The 23,565-nt window shown below is 43.2% G+C and overlaps 1 protein-coding gene across 1 annotated transcript in view; it reads right to left on the bottom strand.

Annotated features, from left to right (window-relative positions):
* The window catches only part of SLC6A11 (solute carrier family 6 member 11), a 451,361-nt gene that overhangs the window by 116,894 nt on the left and 310,902 nt on the right, over positions 1 to 23,565 (bottom strand). Inside the window, exon 8 of the mRNA XM_063941542.1 lies at positions 14,097 to 14,231. Within this exon, the coding sequence (XP_063797612.1) occupies positions 14,097 to 14,231 (135 nt within the window). The remainder of the gene's footprint in view (positions 1 to 14,096; positions 14,232 to 23,565) is intronic.

The following is a 23,565-nucleotide window of genomic DNA, read 5'->3' as shown; positions in this document are numbered from 1 at the left end:
GGACTTAGCTTTTAAAATAGGCCAGGGGGTCACTGCAGGGAACCCAACGCGTTTTGTCACATCAGACTTCTTCAAAGGGTAGGGACAGAGTGAGATGGCATACCTATTTATAGCCCTAGTGGGATTGGTTATCATGGACCATGACCTCTACACCAAAGAGGCTTTAAGACTGCTTGGAGATACTAACTCTTACACACCACTACAGGGTGACCCGAAGGAACCATTTGTGGAAGAGTTGAGGACCAAACTCTTGCATGGCCTTCGAAAGAATGTGATAACAAAGGAGGAATACCAGTATCTCATACAATCCAATCCCATTACCCCCATTTTTTACTTCTTACCGAAGGTCCACAAATCCATGACGAACCCGCCAGGGAGACCGATAGTGGCGGGCATAGGCTCTCTGACCTCCAATCTATCCGAATATGTGGATATTTTTTTGAAAAAGCACGTAACAGCATTGCCATCATATCTCAAGGACACGACATCGATACTTAACACACTCAGTGCGGTGGAATGGAAGGACACATATTTATGGGCGACCGTGGATGTCCAATCTTTATATACTTGCATCGAACACTCTAAGGGCATAGCTGCGTGCAGGGAATACTTGGACAACGATCCAGATTTAACCCCCATTCACCGAGATTTTATTTGCGATCTTATGCTTTTTATCCTCAGCCACAATTATTTTAAGTTTCTTAACCAGTTTTACCTGCAACGGTGTGGCACAGCTATGGGGACTATCTTTGCCCCGAGCTTTGCTAATTTATTCATGGGACGTTGGGAAGAGACACATGTCTATAACTCCAGTGCTTTTAAGAATGTGATACTATACAAACGATACATCGATGACATTTTAATTATTTGGAACGGCTCTGCAGAATCTTTTAATGAATTTTTAAACACGATGGGAAGTAATGATCTCAACTTAACTTTCACCTCAAAACTTGATGCCAAATCTGTTGAATATCTGGACCTGATTCTTACTGGTGAAGATGGAAGGATCACCACTAAGAACTTCATCAAGGAGGTGGATATGAACAGTTATTTGCATTACCAGAGCAACCACCTCCGGAAGTGGAAGGACAACATACCAGCATCACAATTTTCAAGGGTGAAAAGGAACTGCACGAATCCCAAGGATTGTGAGGACCAACTAGAGATCTACAGCAAAAGATTCAAGGACAAAGAATATCCAGGACCCATTCTGGAGGAAGCCCTAGCAAAGACAAGGAGAGTGGACAGAAGGGACCTCCTGAAGTATAAGCAAAGGGATACCAATATGAATTCTGTTGCCTTCATTACCACCTACAGCCAACATGAGAAGACCATTAGGAACTCACTTAGGAACCACTGGAATATTCTCCTCATGGACCCGGTACTCAAGGACATCCTACCGCCCGAACCTGTCCTTATTTTTAAGAAATCCAGAAACCTCAAGGACCATCTTGCTCCGAGTCTTTTGAAGGAGAATCAGACCAGGAACAACATGATGCCCAAATGTGTGGGGTCCTTTAAATGTGGAAAATGCAACATCTGCAAATACCTGCATCCTAACCGGAAAACATTCAGCGACACAGATGACAAGAAACAGTACACCATAAAAGACTTCATGAATTGCAACAGTATGTCCATGATCTACTTACTTGAATGCCCCTGCAAAAAGAGATATGTGGGAAAGACTAAAAGATCACTTAAAACAAGGATCCAGGAACACATACGAAACATCAAGAACAAGGTGGAGGGCCACACTGTTTCAAGACATTTTACGGCACGGCACAACTCCAATCCTGAAGATCTCACATTCAAGGCCATCGAGCATGTTTGTCTGGGAGAAAGAGGAGGCGACCTTGCGAACAAACTCTCGAGAAGGGAGATGTATTGGATATTCCAGCTGCAGACCCTGCAACCGAGGGGTCTGAACGAGGGATATGAGATTGCACCCTTCCTATGAGGTGCCGTATCTATCTTCTTTTCACAACTTTCCTTGTTCTTTTGTCTGTATCCGTGATCACAAATAAAGCTGTGTTTCAAGTATCATGCGATCATGTACTGGTGTTACGACGTCTACCGGTGTGTACAGTCAAACCACACTGGCACGCCCAATCTCGTCCGACCTTGGAAGCTAAGCAGTGTTTGGGCCCGACCAGTACCAGAGAGGGTGACTATCCGGGAAGATCGGGTACTGTAAGGACTGACAAATGACGTCAAGCCAACCAGTAACCGGTCTGTCATCACTTGACACACATGAGGTCACATATTGCACGTGTCACTTTACTATTAATTATGGAGTACACACTCTTTCCTAAAATTAATTTTAATTTTTTTTTTTTTTTAAATAATTTAAGTCAATTTGTAACAATATATATATATATTTAAAATACCAGATTATAAGACATAAGTATGTTTATTAATTACTATGCAATCTCACTTTGCACCTGGTTCACTTTCTGCACTAACTGTTCCCCTGATTTTACCCTGCACTTGGTATCAACTCCTCACAAACTTTTAAGAATATATCAAACAATGAACTCATTTATGATTCAGATAGAAATATTGCATTATTATACATGTGTGGCCACTTAGATGTTTCAAACTAACAAGTTATATATCTAGGCAAAGACCACTACATATGTAGGTTTCACCATGTTTTTTTCCTGTTTGTTCTATTTACATATGACTGTTGCCATGGATACTGCAAAATCGCAAGCACTGAGTCTCCTTAGACTCCGGAAAGATGGCCGCCGCAATCCATGTATTTCCTATGGAACATATCCCCTGCAAAATGGCCGCCGTAATATCCGAGGTGATGGACATACAGTTCCCCTGAGCCCAAGAAGCACGTCTGCTGTTAACCTGAACAGGACAATGGGCACATGCGCGGTGCACACGGATCGCCGCCGGCGCATGCGCACAAGCGAACCGGAAGTGGGGCGGAAATATCGGAGGTCACGTGATGCGCTACCTCCGTCACCGGAAGTGTGGCGGAAGTGCCGCAATTTACTGTTTTAAGCTCCTCTGAACAATTATATTAACTGTGAATACTCGTTTTCTACAAGATATTGGCTACTGTGATCCATACTATCTGGGGCCATGCTCTGATGCCATGTCATGACTGTGCTTATGTTAAATACCCTTGAATGTTGTTTACTGATCACATGATCAATGATGTCATCACACATCCATATCAGCCACCACTAGGGCTATAAATAGGCATGCCATCTCACTCTGTCCCTACCCTTTGAAGAAGTCTGATGTGACGAAACGCGTTGGGTTCCCTGCAGTGACCCCCTTGCCTATTTTAAAAGCTAAGTCCTTACCTTTTTATCTTTTTACCCTTTTTACTTGTTTTTGGATCTTTTATGACCTTTATGTATCTTACCTATATGTGCTATTAAAACTGTTTGTTCGATTTTATATTTTTTGGCTCATGAATCATACGTTTTTAATAGTAACCTTTTGCACGTTCACACAACAGTAGTCGCCGGTACCCTTATCCCCCCACTGTATATATATATATATATAGTTGCAATTAGAGTGGCACATACAATGCATACGCAATTCCCTAGAGGAATGAATGATGCCTTGAGTCTTAAATGCTTTTTGTAAGGTGGTGCTGCTATTATTATGTTTTATGTGAAAATGACTACATTTAAATATAACTATGATATTGGTTCATTTAGTTATGGGATCACCTTAGTAGAGCGGGAGGTGGTAGGGTGATTCTTGCGTACCCTCTGACTTTAAACCAAATGGGTTAGAAAAGGTAAAAAGAATAGGGCCTCCTTCCTAGCGTACTTACCAAAGCATGGGACGAGTAGGACATTGTTTTATATATATATATATATATATTGTTTTATGTATACACATTCTTATATTCTTTTTGTATAAGTAACTTATGTGACGTTTTTATATATTAGGATTGCATTAACACAGCGGCGTTATTAAGCCGGCACTGAGTTGCACTGTAATTTTCTCATTTGTTTGATTGTCACCATGGTTACTTATCCCAAGCCCCAGAGCGCCAGCCAGACGGACCGGAGCCGCATCATTTCCTTTGGGTGGAGTGACGTCAGGACCGGAACCCGGGCAGCGCGGTTGGAGGCGGCGAAGAGGACCTCTTCTCATGCAGGTATTTATTCACTGTAAGGTTGTTTGTTTTGTATCCTGATGAAGGGGCTGCAACCCCCGAAACGTTGTAATGCATTAAACAGCACTTTTTTTCACTGAAGCAGAAAGTCTCCCAGTGCCGCCCTTATTGCTACTTTATGTCTAAGGGATTTTGTCCCTATGTGGGGAAGGCACGGGAGCATTTAACAAGACGCTGGGGAGCGTGAGGAGTGCCGGGCCAAATTGGACTGTATATATATATATATATATATATATAATATCAAAACTAGAGATGAGCGCCTGAAATTTTTCGGGTTTTGTGTTTTGGTTTTGGGTTCGGTTCCGCGGCCGTGTTTTGGGTTCGAACGCGTTTTGGCAAAACCTCACCGAATTTTTTTTGTCGGATTCGGGTGTGTTTTGGATTCGGGTGTTTTTTTCAAAAAACACTAAAAAACAGCTTAAATCATAGAATTTGGGGGTCATTTTGATCCCAAAGTATTATTAACCTCAAAAACCATAATTTCCACTCATTTTCAGTCTATTCTGAACACCTCACACCTCACAATATTATTTTTAGTCCTAAAATTTGCACCGAGGTTGCTGGATGACTAAGCTAAGCGACCCTAGTGGCCGACACAAACACCAGGCCCATCTAGGAGTGGCACTGCAGTGTCACGCAGGATGGCCCTTCCAAAAAACACTCCCCAAACAGCACATGACGCAAAGAAAAAAAGAGGCGCAATGAGGTAGCTGTGTGAGTAAGATTAGCGACCCTAGTGGCCGACACAAACACCGGGCCCATCTAGGAGTGGCACTGCAGTGTCACGCAGGATGGCCCTTCCAAAAAACCATCCCCAAACAGCACATGACGCAAAGAAAAAAAGAGGCGCAATGAGGTAGCTGTGTGAGTAAGATTAGCGACCCTAGTGGCCGACACAAACACCGGGCCCATCTAGGAGTGGCACTGCAGTGTCACGCAGGATGTCCCTTCCAAAAAACCCTCCCCAAACAGCACATGACGCAAAGAAAAAAAGAGGCGCAATGAGGTAGCTGTGTGAGTAAGATTAGCGACCCTAGTGGCCGACACAAACACCGGGCCCATCTAGGAGTGGCACTGCAGTGTCACGCAGGATGTCCCTTCCAAAAAACCCTCCCCAAACAGCACATGACGCAAAGAAAAAAAGAGGCGCAATGAGGTAGCTGACTGTGTGAGTAAGATTAGCGACCCTAGTGGCCGACACAAACACCGGGCCCATCTAGGAGTGGCACTGCAGTGTCACGCAGGAGTCCCTTCCAAAAAACCCTCCCCAATCAGCACATGATGCAAAGAAAAAGAAAAGAAAAAAGAGGTGCAAGATGGAATTGTCCTTGGGCCCTCCCACCCACCCTTATGTTGTATAAACAAAACAGGACATGCACACTTTAACCAACCCATCATTTCAGTGACAGGGTCTGCCACACGACTGTGACTGATATGACGGGTTGGTTTGGACCCCCCCCCAAAAAAGAAGCAATTAATCTCTCCTTGCACAAACTGGCTCTACAGAGGCAAGATGTCCACCTCATCTTCACCCTCCGATATATCACCGTGTACATCCCCCTCCTCACAGATTATCAATTCGTCCCCACTGGAATCCACCATCTCAGCTCCCTGTGTACTTTGTGGAGGCAATTGCTGCTGGTCAATGTCTCCGCGGAGGAATTGATTATAATTCATTTTAATGAACATCATCTTCTCCACATTTTCTGGATGTAACCTCGTACGCCGATTGCTGACAAGGTGAGCGGCGGCACTAAACACTCTTTCGGAGTACACACTTGTGGGAGGGCAACTTAGGTAGAATAAAGCCAGTTTGTGCAAGGGCCTCCAAATTGCCTCTTTTTCCTGCCAGTATAAGTACGGACTGTGTGACGTGCCTACTTGGATGCGGTCACTCATATAATCCTCCACCATTCTATCAATGTTGAGAGAATCATATGCAGTGACAGTAGACGACATGTCCGTAATCGTTGTCAGGTCCTTCAGTCCGGACCAGATGTCAGCATCAGCAGTCGCTCCAGACTGCCCTGCATCACCGCCAGCGGGTGGGCTCGGAATTCTGAGCCTTTTCCTCGCACCCCCAGTTGCGGGAGAATGTGAAGGAGGAGATGTTGACAGGTCGCGTTCCGCTTGACTTGACAATTTTGTCACCAGCAGGTCTTTCAACCCCAGCAGACTTGTGTCTGCCGGAAAGAGAGATCCAAGGTAGGCTTTAAATCTAGGATCGAGCACGGTGGCCAAAATGTAGTGCTCTGATTTCAACAGATTGACCACCCGTGAATCCTTGTTAAGCGAATTAAGGGCTGCATCCACAAGTCCCACATGCCTAGCGGAATCGCTCCCTTTTAGCTCCTTCTTCAATGCCTCCAGCTTCTTCTGCAAAAGCCTGATGAGGGGAATGACCTGACTCAGGCTAGCAGTGTCTGAACTGACTTCACGTGTGGCAAGTTCAAAGGGCATCAGAACCTTGCACAACGTTGAAATCATTCTCCACTGCACTTGAGACAGGTGCATTCCACCTCCTATATCGTGCTCAATTGTATAGGCTTGCATGGCCTTTTGCTGCTCCTCCAACCTCTGAAGCATATAGAGGGTTGAATTCCACCTCGTTACCACTTCTTGCTTCAGATGATGGCAGGGCAGGTTCAGTAGTTTTTGGTGGTGCTCCAGTCTTCTGTACGTGGTGCCTGTACGCCGAAAGTGTCCCGCAATTTTTCTGGCCACCGACAGCATCTCTTGCATGCCCCTGTCGTTTTTTAAAAAATTCTGCACCACCAAATTCAAGGTATGTGCAAAACATGGGACGTGCTGGAATTTGCCCATATTTAATGCACACACAATATTGCTGGCGTTGTCCGATGCCACAAATCCACAGGAGAGTCCAATTGGGGTAAGCCATTCCGCGATGATCTTCCTCAGTTGCCGTAAGAGGTTTTCAGCTGTGTGCGTATTCTGGAAACCGGTAATACAAAGCGTAGCCTGCCTAGGAAAGAGTTGGCGTTTGCGAGATGCTGCTACTGGTGCCGCCGCTGCTGTTCTTGCGGCGGGAGTCCATACATCTACCCAGTGGGCTGTCACAGTCATATAGTCCTGACCCTGCCCTGCTCCACTTGTCCACATGTCCGTGGTTAAGTGGACATTGGGTACAACTGCATTTTTTAGGACACTGGTGAGTCTTTTTCTGACGTCCGTGTACATTCTCGGTATCGCCTGCCTAGAGAAGTGGAACCTAGATGGTATTTGGTAACGGGGGCACACTGCCTCAATAAATTGTCTAGTTCCCTGTGAACTAACGGCGGATACCGGACGCACGTCTAACACCAACATAGTTGTCAAGGCCTCAGTTATCCGCTTTGCAGTAGGATGACTGCTGTGATATTTCATCTTCCTCGCAAAGGTCTGTTGAACAGTCAATTGCTTACTGGAAGTAGTACAAGTGGGCTTACGACTTCCCCTCTGGGATGACCATCGACTCCCAGCGGCAACAACAGCAGCGCCAGCAGCAGTAGGCGTTACACGCAAGGATGCATCGGAGGAATCCCAGGCAGGAGAGGACTCGTCAGAATTGCCAGTGACATGGCCTGCAGGACTATTGGCATTCCTGGGGAAGGAGGAAATTGACACTGAGGGAGTTGGTGGGGTGGTTTGCGTGAGCTTGGTTACAAGAGGAAGGGATTTACTGGTCAGTGGACTGCTTCCGCTGTCACCCAAAGTTTTTGAACTTGTCACTGACTTATTATGAATGCGCTGCAGGTGACGTATAAGGGAGGATGTTCCGAGGTGGTTAACGTCCTTACCCCTACTTATTACAGCTTGACAAAGGGAACACACGGCTTGACACCTGTTGTCCGCATTTCTGGTGAAATACCTCCACACCGAAGAGCTGATTTTTTGGGTATTTTCACCTGGCATGTCAACGGCCATATTCCTCCCACGGACAACAGGTGTCTCCCCGGGTGCCTGACTTAAACAAACCACCTCACCATCAGAATCCTCCTGGTCAATTTCCTCCCCAGCGCCAGCAACACCCATATCCTCCTCATCCTGGTGTACTTCAACACTGACATCTTCAATCTGACTATCAGGAACTGGACTGCGGGTGCTCCTTCCAGCACTTGCAGGGGGCGTGCAAATGGTGGAAGGCGCATGCTCTTCACGTCCAGTGTTGGGAAGGTCAGGCATCGCAACCGACACAATTGGACTCTCCTTGTGGATTTGGGATTTCGAAGAATGCACAGTTCTTTGCTGTGCTGCTTTTGCCAGCTTGAGTCTTTTCATTTTTCTAGCGAGAGGCTGAGTGCTTCCATCCTCATGTGAAGCTGAACCACTAGCCATGAACATAGGCCAGGGCCTCAGCCGTTCCTTGCCACTCCGTGTGGTAAATGGCATATTGGCAAGTTTACGCTTCTCCTCCGACAATTTTATTTTAGGTTTTGGAGTCCTTTTTTTACTGATATTTGGTGTTTTGGATTTGACATGCTCTGTACTATGACATTGGGCATCGGCCTTGGCAGACGACGTTGCTGGCATTTCATCGTCTCGGCCATGACTAGTGGCAGCAGCTTCAGCACGAGGTGGAAGTGGATCTTGATCTTTCCCTAATTTTGGAACCTCAACATTTTTGTTCTCCATATTTTAATAGGCAAAACTAAAAGGCACCTCAGGTAAACAATGGAGATGGATGGATTGGATACTAGTATACAATTATGGACGGGCTGCCGAGTGCCGACACAGAGGTAGCCACAGCCGTGAACTACCGCACTGTACTGTGTCTGCTGCTAATATATAGACAGGTTGATAAAGAGATAGTATACTCGTAACTAGTATGTATGTATAAAGAAAGAAAAAAAAACCACGGTTAGGTGGTATATACAATTATGGACGGGCTGCCGAGTGCCGACACAGAGGTAGCCACAGCCGTGAACTACCGCACTGTACTGTGTCTGCTGCTAATATATAGACTGGTTGATAAAGAGATAGTATACTCGTAACTAGTATGTATGTATAAAGAAAGAAAAAAAAACCACGGTTAGGTGGTATATACAATTATGGACGGGCTGCCGAGTGCCGACACAGAGGTAGCCACAGCCGTGAACTACCGCACTGTACTGTGTCTGCTGCTAATATAGACTGGTTGATAAAGAGATAGTATACTACTAATATTATATATACTGGTGGTCAGGTCACTGGTCACTAGTCACACTGGCAGTGGCACTCCTGCAGCAAAAGTGTGCACTGTTTAATTTTAATATAATATTATGTACTCCTGGCTCCTGCTATAACCTATAACTGGCACTGCAGTAGTGCTCCCCAGTCTCCCCCACAATTATAAGCTGTGTGAGCTGAGCAGTCAGACAGATATATAATATATATAGATGATGCAGCACACTGGCCTGAGCCTGAGCAGTGCACACAGATATGGTATGTGACTGACTGAGTCACTGTGTGTATCGCTTTTTTCAGGCAGAGAACGGATATATTAAATAAACTGCACTGTGTGTCTGGTGGTCACTCACTATATAATATATTATGTACTCCTGGCTCCTGCTATAACCTATAACTGGCACTGCAGTAGTGCTCCCCAGTCTCCCCCACAATTATAAGCTGTGTGAGCTGAGCAGTCAGACAGATATATATATAATATTATATATAGATAATAGATGATGCAGCACACTGGCCTGAGCCTGAGCAGTGCACACAGATATGGTATGTGACTGAGTCACTGTGTGCTGTGTATCGCTTTTTTCAGGCAGAGAACGGATTATAAAGTACACTGCACTGTCCTCACTAGTAAACTCTCTCCACTCAGTCTCTACACTTCTACAGTAACAGTACTCCTCCTAGTCAGCTCCAGTAAATCTCTCTCAGTCTCTTATAATCTAAATGGAGAGGACGCCAGCCACGTCCTCTCCCTATCAATCTCAATGCACGTGTGAAAATGGCGGCGACGCGCGGCTCCTTATATAGAATCCGAGTCTCGCGATAGAATCCGAGCCTCGCGAGAATCCGACAGCGTCATGATGACGTTCGGGCGCGCTCGGGTTAACCGAGCAAGGCGGGAAGATCCGAGTCGCTCGGACCCGTGAAAAAAAACATGAAGTTCTGGCGGGTTCGGATTCAGAGAAACCGAACCCGCTCATCTCTAATCAAAACCCATTATAATTATTCATTGGTAGGGCAGCGACTCCCGTCAGCGGCTCAGATATGAAGCCGCTGATGGGGATGGAGCTGCTGGAGCGGAAGAAGCCACTTCCGGGGAGGGAGCCGCTGAAAGGGAGGTGAGCAATGTCACATTGTGCACATCGCTCATCGCGGCTCGGTACACACATGCCGTGATGAGTGATGTCACAAGTAACATTGCTCACATTGAGCAGGCAGCACAGTCAATCGCCAACCTCCAATCAACGAGCGCGGGTGCGCACATCGTTGATTGGAGGGCCATACACACTAGACGATGTGAATGGTATATCGTTCACAATCGTCATTATCTTTCAGATCTTTGAAAAATATCTTCTAGTGTGTATGTCCCTTTAGATTTGGGTGGTGTGTGTTCAATCTGAATTGCAGTGTAAAAATAAAGCAGCCAGTATTTACCTTGCACAGAAACAAAATAACCCACCCAAATCTAACTCTCTCTGCCAATGTTATATCTGCCCTCCCTGCAGTGCACATGGACCCTCATTCCGAGTTGTTCGCTCGCTAGCTGCTTTTAGCAGCATTGCAAACGCTAGGCCGCCGCCCTCTGGGAGTGTTTCTTAGCTTAGCAGAATAGCGAATGAAAGATTAGCAGAACTGCTACTAAATAATTCTTTGCAGTTTCTGAGTAGTTCCAGACCTACTCCTAAATTGCGATCAGCTCAGTCCGTTTAGTTCCTGGTTTGACGTCACAAACACGCCCTGCGTTCGGCCAGCCACTCCCGCGTTTTTCCCTGACACGCCTGCATTTTGTAGCACACTTCCGGAAAATCCTCAGTTACCACCCAGAAACGCCCCTTATCTGTCAATCATTCACCGATCAGCAGTGCGACTGAAAAGCGTTGCACGAACACCAGCAAATCTACTAAGTTTTGTGTTAAATAACTTAGCGCATTCGATCTGGGTACCATGTGCATGCGCATTTACCAACAAATCGCAGCATAGAGAAAATCGGCAACGAGCGAACAACTTGGAATGACCACCATGGTTTTGCCCAACTGCTAACAAATTTGCTGCTGCGATCAGATCTGAATTACCCCCATAAGCAAAATCTTATGTTGTTTAAAACAATGCATTATGTAATCTAAGCAGTATATAGGATACAAATCACATCCAGTGAAACTGTCATAGTGATTAATGAGAATGTTCTCACACTTCATATTATGTTGTTCTACTCAACAGAAACACAGTAAATGTCATCTGAATCATTATATGCCTGTTCCTCAATAAAATATCATCTACACATTAATTTAAGTAAAAAGTGGCATACATAACCAGGGAGGGACGGTCTATAACTGTCATTATTTACCCCTTTCTGGGGAAGAAAAAGCTGTCACCAAAGGACTGCAACTTACTGTACTAAAGCACTGTTAAGAGAGCTACAGAATATAACAATAAATAAAAATAAAAAGATGGATAAAATAATGCATTATGTGTTTTAGAAAGTTTTCTATTAAAGTTAATTTACACAGTATTTGATCATATTGTTCAGATGAAACTACGCTTTATGTAAGTCTGTTCTAACAGTGTATATAGGGGGTCATTCCGAGTTGATCGCAAGCTGAAAATGTTCGCTGCGCAGCGATGAAGCAAAAAAACAGCACTTCTGGGCATGCCTATGTGGCGCAATGCGCACGCGCGACGTACTTTCACAACGGCCGATGCAGTTTCACACAAGGTCTAACGAAGCTTTTAAGTCGCACTGCTGGCCGCAGAGTGATTGACATGAAGTGAGCATTTCTGGGTGTCAACTGACCGTTTTCAGGGAGTGTTTGGAAAAACGCCGGCGTGCCAGGAAAAACGCTGGCGTGGCTGGGAGAACGCAGGGCGTGTTTGTGACATCAAATCCGGAACTGACCAGTCTGAAGTGATTGCAAGCTAGGAGTAGGTCTGGAGCTACTCTAAACCTGCACATTTTTTTTTTTGTAGTCGCTCTGCGATCCTTTCGTTTGCACTTCTGATAAGCTAAAATACACTCCCAGAGGGCGGCGGCTTAGCGTTTGCAGGACTGCTAAAAACTGCTAGCGAGCGATCAACTCGGAATGATCCCCATAGAACTAAACATGTTGGTACTGGACTTCACCCTGAGACAACTAGCCACAAAGAATAAGGCATAAGAATCAAGTCATATATTGTATTCTGTGGCACCCCTAGTCACTTTTTTAATTAGTACTGATTTGCAAAAGTACTATAAATAATAATGTGTATAATTATAATAATAATAAGGTGTATAAAACACAATTCAAAGGACCTCCGCCATAGGTGCATGTGTGAGGGGGTGGGTGTGGGAGATGCTTATTTGCATGACCTCTGCTTGTAGGGGAAGTGGTTAAGATACCGCCACTCGGAATCCCGGCGATCAGAATCCCGACAGAATCCCGACAAGCGCTACTATTCCGATGCCGGAGTACTGGCAAGACAGGCTATTCTCCCTCTGTGGGTGTCCAGAATATAACTTGTGGCAAGCACAGTGAGCCGCCGTGCCCACAGCGTGCCGAGCACAGCGAGCCCGCAAGGGGCCTTCAAGCGATTGCCCCGCTGCCGGCATATTACTGACCAGGATGCTGCGGCCGGTAGGATTCTAGGGGCCGGATGTAATGACACATGAGATTGCCGGAGGGGCAATCACTTACAAGGCATCTCCGGCGATCTCCTGCGTCATTACATCCAGCCCTATGTATAGGTTTTGACAAAAAAAAAAATCTGCAATTAAAATTATTTTTTTCATTTTTCACCGTCTTGATTTAAATGCTTCCTATGTGTGAGAAGAATATCGTAGCCCAACAAGGCCTAACATTTTTTTAAAAACTAGTCAAAGTACCACATAGAGGAGCACATGTATCAAAACTTGAAGAGAGATAAAGTGGAGAGAGATAAAGCACCAACCAATCAGCTCCTATCATTTTTCTACCACAGCCTGTAACGTGGCAGTTTGAAGCTGAATCTTCCTCTCTCTTCACCATGTGTCTCTCCTAGGGGCAGTCTGATAAATCTCCCCCTTTGTGTTTTTCATTTTAGAAAACCGATATAGGCATTTTTTCCATTGGATCCAAGCAACAATCCCAGAAAAATATGTTCTACTACCATAAAGAGTGTAGATTAAAAATCTGTATTTTGGGGCAAAGTTTCCCAAAGTCCCCCATTACAATCCAGGTTTTAAGAGTCTTAATTAGTACCTCAGTCCATTTGATTTAACTGTCTGGATGGAAGCATGAATATCCTCAAAACCTGGACTGTAATAGGGGAGACTGGGAATAACTGTTTTGGGGACTATTTGATATTGGCCCCTATATCTGACCAGTTGACTCATCTGTTTAATTTGGCATAGTCATAGTTGGCCAAAATGGACAAAGCATTTTTATACTTGAACAAAGTACCTGAATTAAGTGAGAACCCAATTATAACTCTCTCTGCACATGTTACATCTGCCCCACCTGCAGTGCGACATGCTTTTGCCCATGAGTGTGCTGTTTTGCTGTGCTAACAAACCGGAATAACCCCTGTATTATAGAATAAGGTCCACTTAATAATTTGAAACAAAAAAAAAAACTCATGGGTTGAAATTGCAGTTCATGCTAACTGTTCAATATTTCAGAGCCCCACTGTTATCAAATCACGCAGTGTGTTACATAAACATCAGAAACATCACCAAACTATCCTCTACTCATCTTCTACCAAAGAGGTCTAGGACACTACAGAGTTATAACAGCTACACAATTTATAAGCAGCAAGAAAGTTATTTTCGTACCTGTGGATCTGAGAGGCGTGATAAATCAGGATACAGGTAGAATTTTATCCCTTCAGATGCTCCTGGTAAAGTAACCCCACGGACCAGGAGGATCAGTAGCATAACATAGGGGAAGGTAGCGGTGACGTAAACCACCTGCATGAGAAAATATATCACACGTTTATACAGGGTTAAGCTATTTAAAAATATAATCACACTTAATTTAAGTCTAAAAAAAAAACATAAAAGCCCTTCCTATGGGCAGGATGTACAGTAATGAAGTCCGAGTATGGTGGCTGTGTAGGATGCCGACCGAACTCGAACGGTTTTTTAAAGGGACAATCATGTACAAGACATGGTTTAGCCTTGTACATGATTGCCCCTTTAAAAAAGATGTGGCAACCAAAGTCGTACTTCGTTACATCCCGCCCTATATCTTTCTATGGTATTCAGCCTCCAGTACATTATAAATGTGTTATTGTTACAATTTTGGTAGATGCTGAGCCAAAGGCCAATTTTAGGTTTTGATCTGAGCAGCATTTTTGCTATATAAATGCAGTGTTACATATGTATAGCTTACTCCACGTGAGGAACTTTTTCTGTTCACTATGTATATTAGATGTACTTGCACAGTAATAGTTTTTTACAGGTGGAATGTGTCATTTAGTGTGTATATAATTGTTGAATTGAGGGAGTCTGCTATGGTTGAATAGGCTGAGTGGCAATGCTGGAAGTGAGGCCACTAATGTTATGTAATATACAGTAAGTTGTACTGGGATGGATCTTATAAGAGCAATAAATGAATATACTGATCTGCAGTTCCTATCATGATAATTTACATAATGAAAACACATACTGTATACATGAATTCAGTAACTGCAAATAAGGAGTAATTGTGATGTGTTTAGTTATTCAATCCCAAGTGATTTGTTTCATAGTATGAAGTGACATGTTTCAAGGAAACTACTTATTTCATTAACTTAGGAGGAAAGGTAAAATTAATTAACATATATAAAGACAATTTTGGTAAATATCCCATAACACTAAATCTGATAGCCATTGTTTTGCTTGCATTGAATCACACTGATGGGTACCATGATCACCAGGAACTCTACTCCAGTTTTTCTTTTTATTGTCTCCTATCTGAAAACCATTGTACCGTTTGCCTCAAATGACCTTGATTGATACCATGACTCTTGGGAACTGCACTCCAGATTATTTTATAAGGACACCCCCCACACACACACACACACACACACATCACACATCTCATAACCAAGAGCGTAGCTACCATAGGTGAAGGCAGTGTAGCTGCTATGGGGCCCAGAGCTGAGAGGGGCCCACTTTCCCTATCAAAGCTACATGTGTTATATACATTTTTCGCCATTGGGTGGTACACAGGGTTCCTTTCAAACTTTTTCCTTGGGGACTGCAATTATCTAGGTATGCCCCTTGACCTTCTCATTGTAGTGTGGTATAAAATGAACTGGAGGGCATTTTAATGTTATATAATATTATCCGGGGCAGTGTAATCAGGCATAATATGAATGGGGAGTACTATATACCTGTTTCACAAATGTGAATTAGGGGTACTGTGCTGCATAATATGTACTGGCAGCTCTGAAATGTGACATAGGGTGAACTTAAGCTCTATTGCGATTCATAAAAGAAACTAGGGCACTACTATGGGGCATAACATTAAATAAGGCTCTTCTATGGTTCAGAAAATGAACTAGGGCACTATTATAGGGCATAAAAATAACAACTGCTGCAGAGAAGTGTCTCTCTAGAAGCATTGGGACGGGGGCCCCTTCAAAATGATTCTATGGGGCCTACAACGTTCTGGCTATGCCCCTGCTCATAATTATTGTACTGCTTGCAGTGAATGACCTTAGTAGGTGCAACGCTCATGGTGAACTGTACTCCAGTTTATCTTATGACCCCCTATCTGACAAACATTTAGCTGCTTGCACTGATAGACTTTTATGGGTACCATGACTCCTGGGAACGACACTCTAGATTATTTTTATAGTTCCATATTTATTATTATTATTATTATTATTATTATTATTATTATCCTTTATTTATATGGCGCCACAAGGGTTCTGCAGCGCCCAATTACAGAGTACATAAACAAATAATCAAGCAGGAAAACAGCAACTTACAGTTGACAATATAGGACAAGTACAGGGTAAATAAACATAGTTACATCAGCAGATGACACTAGAATAAGTATCAGGTGGCAGAAGACTGATGGATTTGGTGCAGTTGAATATTATTAAAGTAAGAAAAGGATAAGCACATGAGGGAAGAGGGCCCTGCTCGTGAGAGCTTACATTCTAAAGGGGAGGGTAAACAGACAGGGGTGAGACAGATGGGGTACATAGAGAGCGTGGAACGGAGGTGGGTTATTTTGTTTCTGTGCAGGGTAAATACTGGCTGCTTTATTTTTACACTGCAATTTAGATTGCAGATTGAACTCACCACACCCAAATCTATCTCTCTCTGCACATGTTAAATCTGCCTCCCCTGCAGTGCACATGGTTTTTCCCAACTGCTAACAAAGTTCCTGCTGCGATCAACTCGGAATTACCCCCTGTGTTTATAGCATTTAAGACAATGGTAGCTTTAAATGCCATATCTAACTACATCAGGAGTTATAATATACCTTTATAATTTATGAGCAATAACAGGTGTGACATCACTATTTGCCAGTTATTATATTCAAAAGATAACTAGAATTTACCAGTTCATCATCATGAATTAATGTTTTACTCAATAATAAATAACAAAGGACTAAAGTTGTGATTCCCCATTGTAGTAATGTGATACGTCGGCCACTACAGATGCCATATTACAAATTTTCAAGTGACAAGCCAATATAAAAATATAGTATATAATACTGTAAGTTAGAATCATAAGAAAATGTGTTTGAAAACTACAGTTAATTACAGGCAATTTATTTTATTCCCTATTAAATTTACATCTCACTTATAATTCTTATTCCATATCATCAACTCATTTTAAGAAATTTCCCACAGCACATTACTGTGACACAACCTGTCTCACTATAAAATGTAGAGTTGAACTATATTACAATTTTACTTAAAATTGCTATGAAGACTTTCTTCATTTTCAAATGGATACAATTCTAAAATCCTTGTAAAGAGACTCATTAAAAGCTAATGCGGTTTATTATCCAGATTGACATAGATTGTAATGAGAGCATGATCTGACCTGACCATGAAATATTATGGATTTTGAATTCTAGGGTCAGTTATAATAGTGAAGATGAAAGTGTAAGTGGTAGAAGTCTTCAATCAAGTCAAACCAGCTCAAAACTTCTTCGTGTTATTATTGTGAATTTGATCTTTCAGTTTGTTTTTTCAACTTTCCAATTTGCATTCACAGCTTGCATTCGCTGTTCTTAGAAACCTTAAAATAAACTACAAAATGTTGCTTGTTCAAGCTTATATTACTGTGTTACAGTATTTGTAAGATATTGTAATCATTATGGATTGCTACTGAGGCTGAGATAGCGATGTTCACAAATCTGCTATTGATAATATTCGCATGTGAAGAGCCGCCCAGAAAGGATAAAAGATACCCACTGATACATTCGCAAATCTGCCGATGAGAATGCAGTCGCACCAGGTGCCATATTTTTGAACGCAGCGTTTGCAGATGACGTCAGATACACTCCACAAAAATGGCCATGAAATGCCTGCGTTTTTTCCATCCACTCCCCAGGCGATCACATTATGCCCTTGCGCATGTGCAATGCGTTCTTAGCGCATGCACAGTCTGCCAATAATTGCTCAGTGCATGCAATCTCACATATGCAACTGGTAATGAATCAGGCTCATTAAGCATAGTTTTTGGAGTGTGAAGTGTGCCTCTTGCACGATAGTCTTTTAAAACACAGTGTAGCCATAAAGTTCAACCAGATTTGCACTGACTCAAACAAGATGGTCTTTGCTTGAATTTTGAATAGTTTAACCAAAATATTTCACTTTATAGATTCATTGACAAACCAATTAGCCAACAACTTTGCTTGACAAGTTTCTCTAGTAGGTACAATGGGGCAGATGTATTATTAAGCATGGAGAAGTGATAAAGCAGTGATAAAGAAGTGATAAGTGGAAGGCGATAACGCACCAGCCAATCAGCTCCTAACTTTCATTTTTCAAACCTGTAATGATTAGCTGTTGCTTTTCACTTATCACTGCTTTATCACATCTCCAGGCTTAATACATCTGCCCCAATGCCTCCTGGGTCAAAATTATTCTCCTACTTGGGAGGGTGCATGTTTGTAGAATAGAATAGGTACTCCTTCCCGATAGCACTATTGGATAACTGTAAAGTAGGAAACCAATGGTTTGAAACAATTTTTGAGCAGTGAAATTTGGTCCATTGCTCCATATTTGTTTTCTACCCCTTACACCTGCAAAAAAAAAGATTTCTTTATGGCAGGACATACAGTATAAACTCTGTACTTTGAGGATGGTGGAGAATATATCCTACAGATTTTCTAAAATTTTAAAGAGCTAAGTACTCAACATGACCTGCCCAAAAAAGGATTGCAGCTTATTTTAAGCTGGGCAAAAACATTGAATGCAACAACAAAATAAAGAAGCATATACATATAGAACTGGGATGAAAGTCACTTCAAAGACATTGACCATGTTAGCTTCTGCAGAATGTCAGCATGATCACTGTGTCGACAGTGTTAAATGTCGGCATGTGAAATAGCATTCTGCGTGGACTGGCAGTGGAGGGTTAGAGTTACAGAAGGCTTCTGAAGGGGAAGGTTAGGCATCGGTGGGAGTGGGAAAGGGTAATGCACTAGCGAGGGGGTGTTAGGGTTAGGCACTAGGGGAAAGGTTAGGGACAGGAGGGGTGTGGTATGGAAGGTAGATAGTAACTAGGTTGACAGTGTCTAGGTCGACCACTATTGGTCGACAGTAACGAGGTCGACAGGGTCTCTGGGTCGACAGGTTCTTTAGGTCGACATGATCTAGGTCGACAGGTCAAAAGGTCGACATTTTTATGTTTTTGTGTCGTTTTCTTCGTAGAGTGACCGAGAACCCCAATTAGTGCACCGTGTCCCCTCAAATGGCTCGCTTTGCTTGCCATGCTTTGGGCAAGTTGCTACTGCTGCGCTCGGCACAGGTTACCGTTGTAGTCCACGTGGATCGTTAAGTATGAAAAAGTAAAAAAAAAAATTGTGAAAAACTCATGTAAACCTTTTGACCTGTCCACATAGAACATGTCGACCTAGAGACCCTGTCGACCTAGTTACTGTCGACCAATAGTGGTCAACCTAGATAGTGTCGACCTAGTTACTGTCGGCCTAGAGACCGGATCCCGGACAGGAGTTAACCATACTTACTGGCAGAGCACAGCACCATCCACCAGAAGTCATCCTGATGTCACTACCAGAACCAGGAGACACTGCTGGAGTTGTTAGAACTGCTGTACCACATAAGTCATCACTAGACCACCAGGGACGTTTTGTGACAATCTACTGTATGTCAGCATTTGTCGACATTATGAATATCAACGTTGGCAATTTCGACATGTCAAGCATGTTGACACTATAAATATAAATAAACGATACCACACCCATGGTAGGAGGTTCCTTGGGAAGTCTTTAGTCAAATAAATGTGTGTTTTATTAATGTAATTACGTATTGTGAATTACAGTAGTTTAGAAGGGGAGGTGTCTGAGTGATCCTGATCCCATTGTACTGGAACCAGCAATATACTGTAGTTACTGCAGGGTCCCAACTTTTATAATTTCATGCAGATCCAAAACCTAGGGGTGCCAGAAAGCACTTCACCTCTGTTCAATGTGGAGCTGGTCACTACCAATCTTTGGAAGGAATGTTTTCTTGTTTTTGTGCCCCAACAGAGGCTACAGAAACACATTGAGGAGCTGGGTGTGGTTCACATTATGACAGACGCAGCACACACACACACACACACACACACACACACACAATGGGTGGGATGTATCAAATATTGCATATACTATGAGATATAGCTCACCCCCTATCGCATGCATACTGGCGATTAATAAAGCCGGTATGCATAAATACTTACCTGCAGGGACAGCTCTTCTGATATGAGTTGTCCCTTGCGATAAGAGGACTTCTGGGTTTATGACTTCGGAGTCCTTTTGCACATGCATAATGGGGAAGAGTCGCATGGGGAAGAGTCTTGAAAAGAAGCCCATAGGCTTCTATAGGCATTTCCTAATGGGCAGAAGCTCTGGTGAGAGTCACTTTCCACAGCCTGCTGCATACAGACACATTGCAACACCATAGCATTCTGTGGGGCTTGCAGTGCCGGTGGTCAGCAGCGGATAACTCCGATCCACTTCGGACCACTTTAATACATATGGGGAACCATATGTACTGTGATAAACCTCACCTACTGTAAATGGCAGTTTACAGAATTTCAGAGGTGGGTTATGGATTTTAGGGAGTTTATATGTAAAAACTCACCTTTTTTTTCTAGGTTAAAACTTAAAAGTAGCTCCCTTTTTTCGGTGGTAGTATGTGATGCCGGCAGTCGGGCTCCCGGCGACCAGCATACCGGTGCCGGAATCCCGACCGCCGGCATACCGACAGCTGGGCGAACGCAAATGAGCCTCTTGCGGGCTCGCTGCACTCGCCACGCTGTGGGCACGGTGGTGCGCTATGCGCACCACGTTATCTATTCTCCCTCAGGGGGGTAGTGAACCCCCAATAGGGAGAAAAGATGTCAGTATGCTGGTGGTCGGGATTCAGGCACCGGTATGGTGGTCATCGGGAGGCTGGCCGTAGGCAACCTGAAGACCACCCCTTTTTTCTTGTTACCCTCTGCCAACAACTTACAGTGTATTGTCAGAATCTACATTAAACCTTTCTTGATGTTATCACACCTACAGTATCTTGTCTACACTGTCTATTTTCTCCAGTCATCCTTGAACTTCTGCCCTTAGGGTTCTCCTCTATTAGGTAGTATCTCAACTAGAGATGAGCGGTCCGGATTCCTTGGAATCCTGACCGCTCCAAACATTAGGGATCCGAGTCCACCTAAGCCGTGGCTTGGGTGTTCCTGCGAGACTCGGATTCCATGTAGAGGCTGAACGTCATCCTCCTGGCGTCGGATTCTTGCGGAAATTGGATTAAATATAAGGCACTGCGGCCGGGACTCGGCGTCAGTTCATTTTAAAGCACTCTACCATTAGCTGCTTTATACTCTGCTGTAGTGGGTGTACTGTGTCTAAAGTCTCATAAGTGGCTGCTGCTGTATAGTGACTGTGTATGGGGGCATGCTGCTGTGTGCTGCGCAATACTCTGCTATAGAAATATATATATGTATATATATATATGTATATATATGCAACATAGTCTGTAGGGCAGCACACCTTTTATGAAATGATGGTCCCGGTGCCAGCCGTAGAACTTCCCCAGCCAGGAGTCCAAGTAGACAGCAAATAGTATCGGCAGCACACGGTGAATAACGACACAAGGAGTCAGGATAAACTGCAACGTTTCGATGTGTATTACATCGTCATCAGGCACAAACAAATGAATTTGTTTGTGCCTGATGACGATGTAATACACATCGAAACGTTGCAGTTTATCCTGACTCCTTGTGTCGTTATTCACCGTGTGCTGCCGATACTATTTGCTATATGTGTATATATATATATATATATATATATATATATATATATACATACACAGGTTGAGTATCCCTTATCCAAAATGCTTGGGACCAGAGGTATTTTGGATATTGGATTTTTCTGTATTTTGGAATAATTGCATACCATAATGAATGAGATATCATGGTGATGGGACCTAAATATAAGCACAGAATGCATTTAGGTTACATATACACCTTATATACACACAGCCTGAAGGTAATCTTAGACAATATTTTTTATAACTTTGTGCATTAAACAAAGTGTGTGTACATATACACAATTCATTTATGTTTCATATACACCTTATACACACAGCCTAAAGGTCATTTAATACAATATTTTTAATAACTTTGTGTATTAAACAAAGTTTGTGTACAATGAGACATCAGAAAACAAAGGATTCACTATCTCACTCTCACTCAAAACAGTCCGTATTTCGGAATATTCCGTATTACGGAATATTTGGATATGGGACACTCAACCTGTATATATATATATATATATATATATATATATATATATAGTGCATTCGGAAAGTATTCACAGCGCTTGACTTTTTCCACATTTTCTAATGTTACAGCCGTATTCCAAAGTGGAGTAAATTCATTTTTTCCCCTCAAAATTCTACACACAATACCCTATAATGACAATGTGAAAAAAGTTTTTTTAGAATTTTGCAAATTTATTAAAAATAAAAAACTAAGAAATCACATGTACATAAGTATTCACAGCTTCTGCCATGAAGCTCAAAATTGAGCTCAGGTGCATCCTGTTTCCACTGATCATCCTTGAGATGTTCCTACAGCTTAACTGGAGTCTTTCTGTTTTAAATTCAGTTTAATGGACATGATTTGGAAAGGCACACACCTGTCTATATAAAGTCCCACACTTAGCAGTGCATGTCTGAGCACAAACCAAGCATGAAGTCAAAGGAATTGTCTGAAGACCTCAGACACAGGATTGTCTCGAGGCACAAATCTGGGGAAGAGTACAGAAAAATATCTGATGAAGTCCCAATGAGCACAGTGGCCGCCATCATCCGTAAATGAAAGAAGTTCGGAACCACCAGGACTCTTCCTAGAGCTGGCCAGCCATCTAAACTGAGCAATCAGGGGAGAAGGGCCCTAGTCAGGGACATGACCATGAACCAATTGGTCACTCTGCCAGAGCTACAGCATTTCTCTGTGGTGAGAGGATAACCTTCCAGAAGGACAACCATCTCTGCAGCAATCCACTAATCAGGCCTGTATTGTAGAGTGGCCAGACAGAAGCCACTCCTTAGTAAAAAGCACATGGCAGCCCACCTGGAGTTTGATAAAAATGCACCTGAAGGACTCTCAGAACATGAGAAACAAATTTATCTGGTCTGATGAGACAAAGATTGAACTCTTTGGCGTGAATGCCAGGCGTCATGTTTGGAGGAAAGCAGGCACCGCTCATCACCAGGCCAATACCATCCCTACAGTGAAGCATGGTGGTGGCAGCATCATGCTGTGGGGATGTTTTTCAGCTGTGTATGGGGGCATGCTGCTGTGTGCTGCGCAATACTCTGCTATAGAAATATATATATGTATATATATATATGTATATATATGCAACATAGTCTGTAGGGCAGCACACCTTTTATGAAATGATGGTCCCGGTGCCAGCCGTAGAACTTCCCCAGCCAGGAGTCCAAGTAGACAGCAAATAGTATCGGCAGCACACGGTGAATAACGACACAAGGAGTCAGGATAAACTGCAACGTTTCGATGTGTATTACATCGTCATCAGGCACAAACAAATGAATTT

The sequence above is a fragment of the Pseudophryne corroboree genome, chromosome 9 (assembly GCF_028390025.1).
Source record: "Pseudophryne corroboree isolate aPseCor3 chromosome 9, aPseCor3.hap2, whole genome shotgun sequence".
NCBI lineage: Eukaryota > Metazoa > Chordata > Amphibia > Anura > Myobatrachidae > Pseudophryne > Pseudophryne corroboree.
The sequence above is the reverse complement of the archived record's forward strand: the minus strand, read 5'-3'. Positions and strand labels throughout refer to the sequence as shown.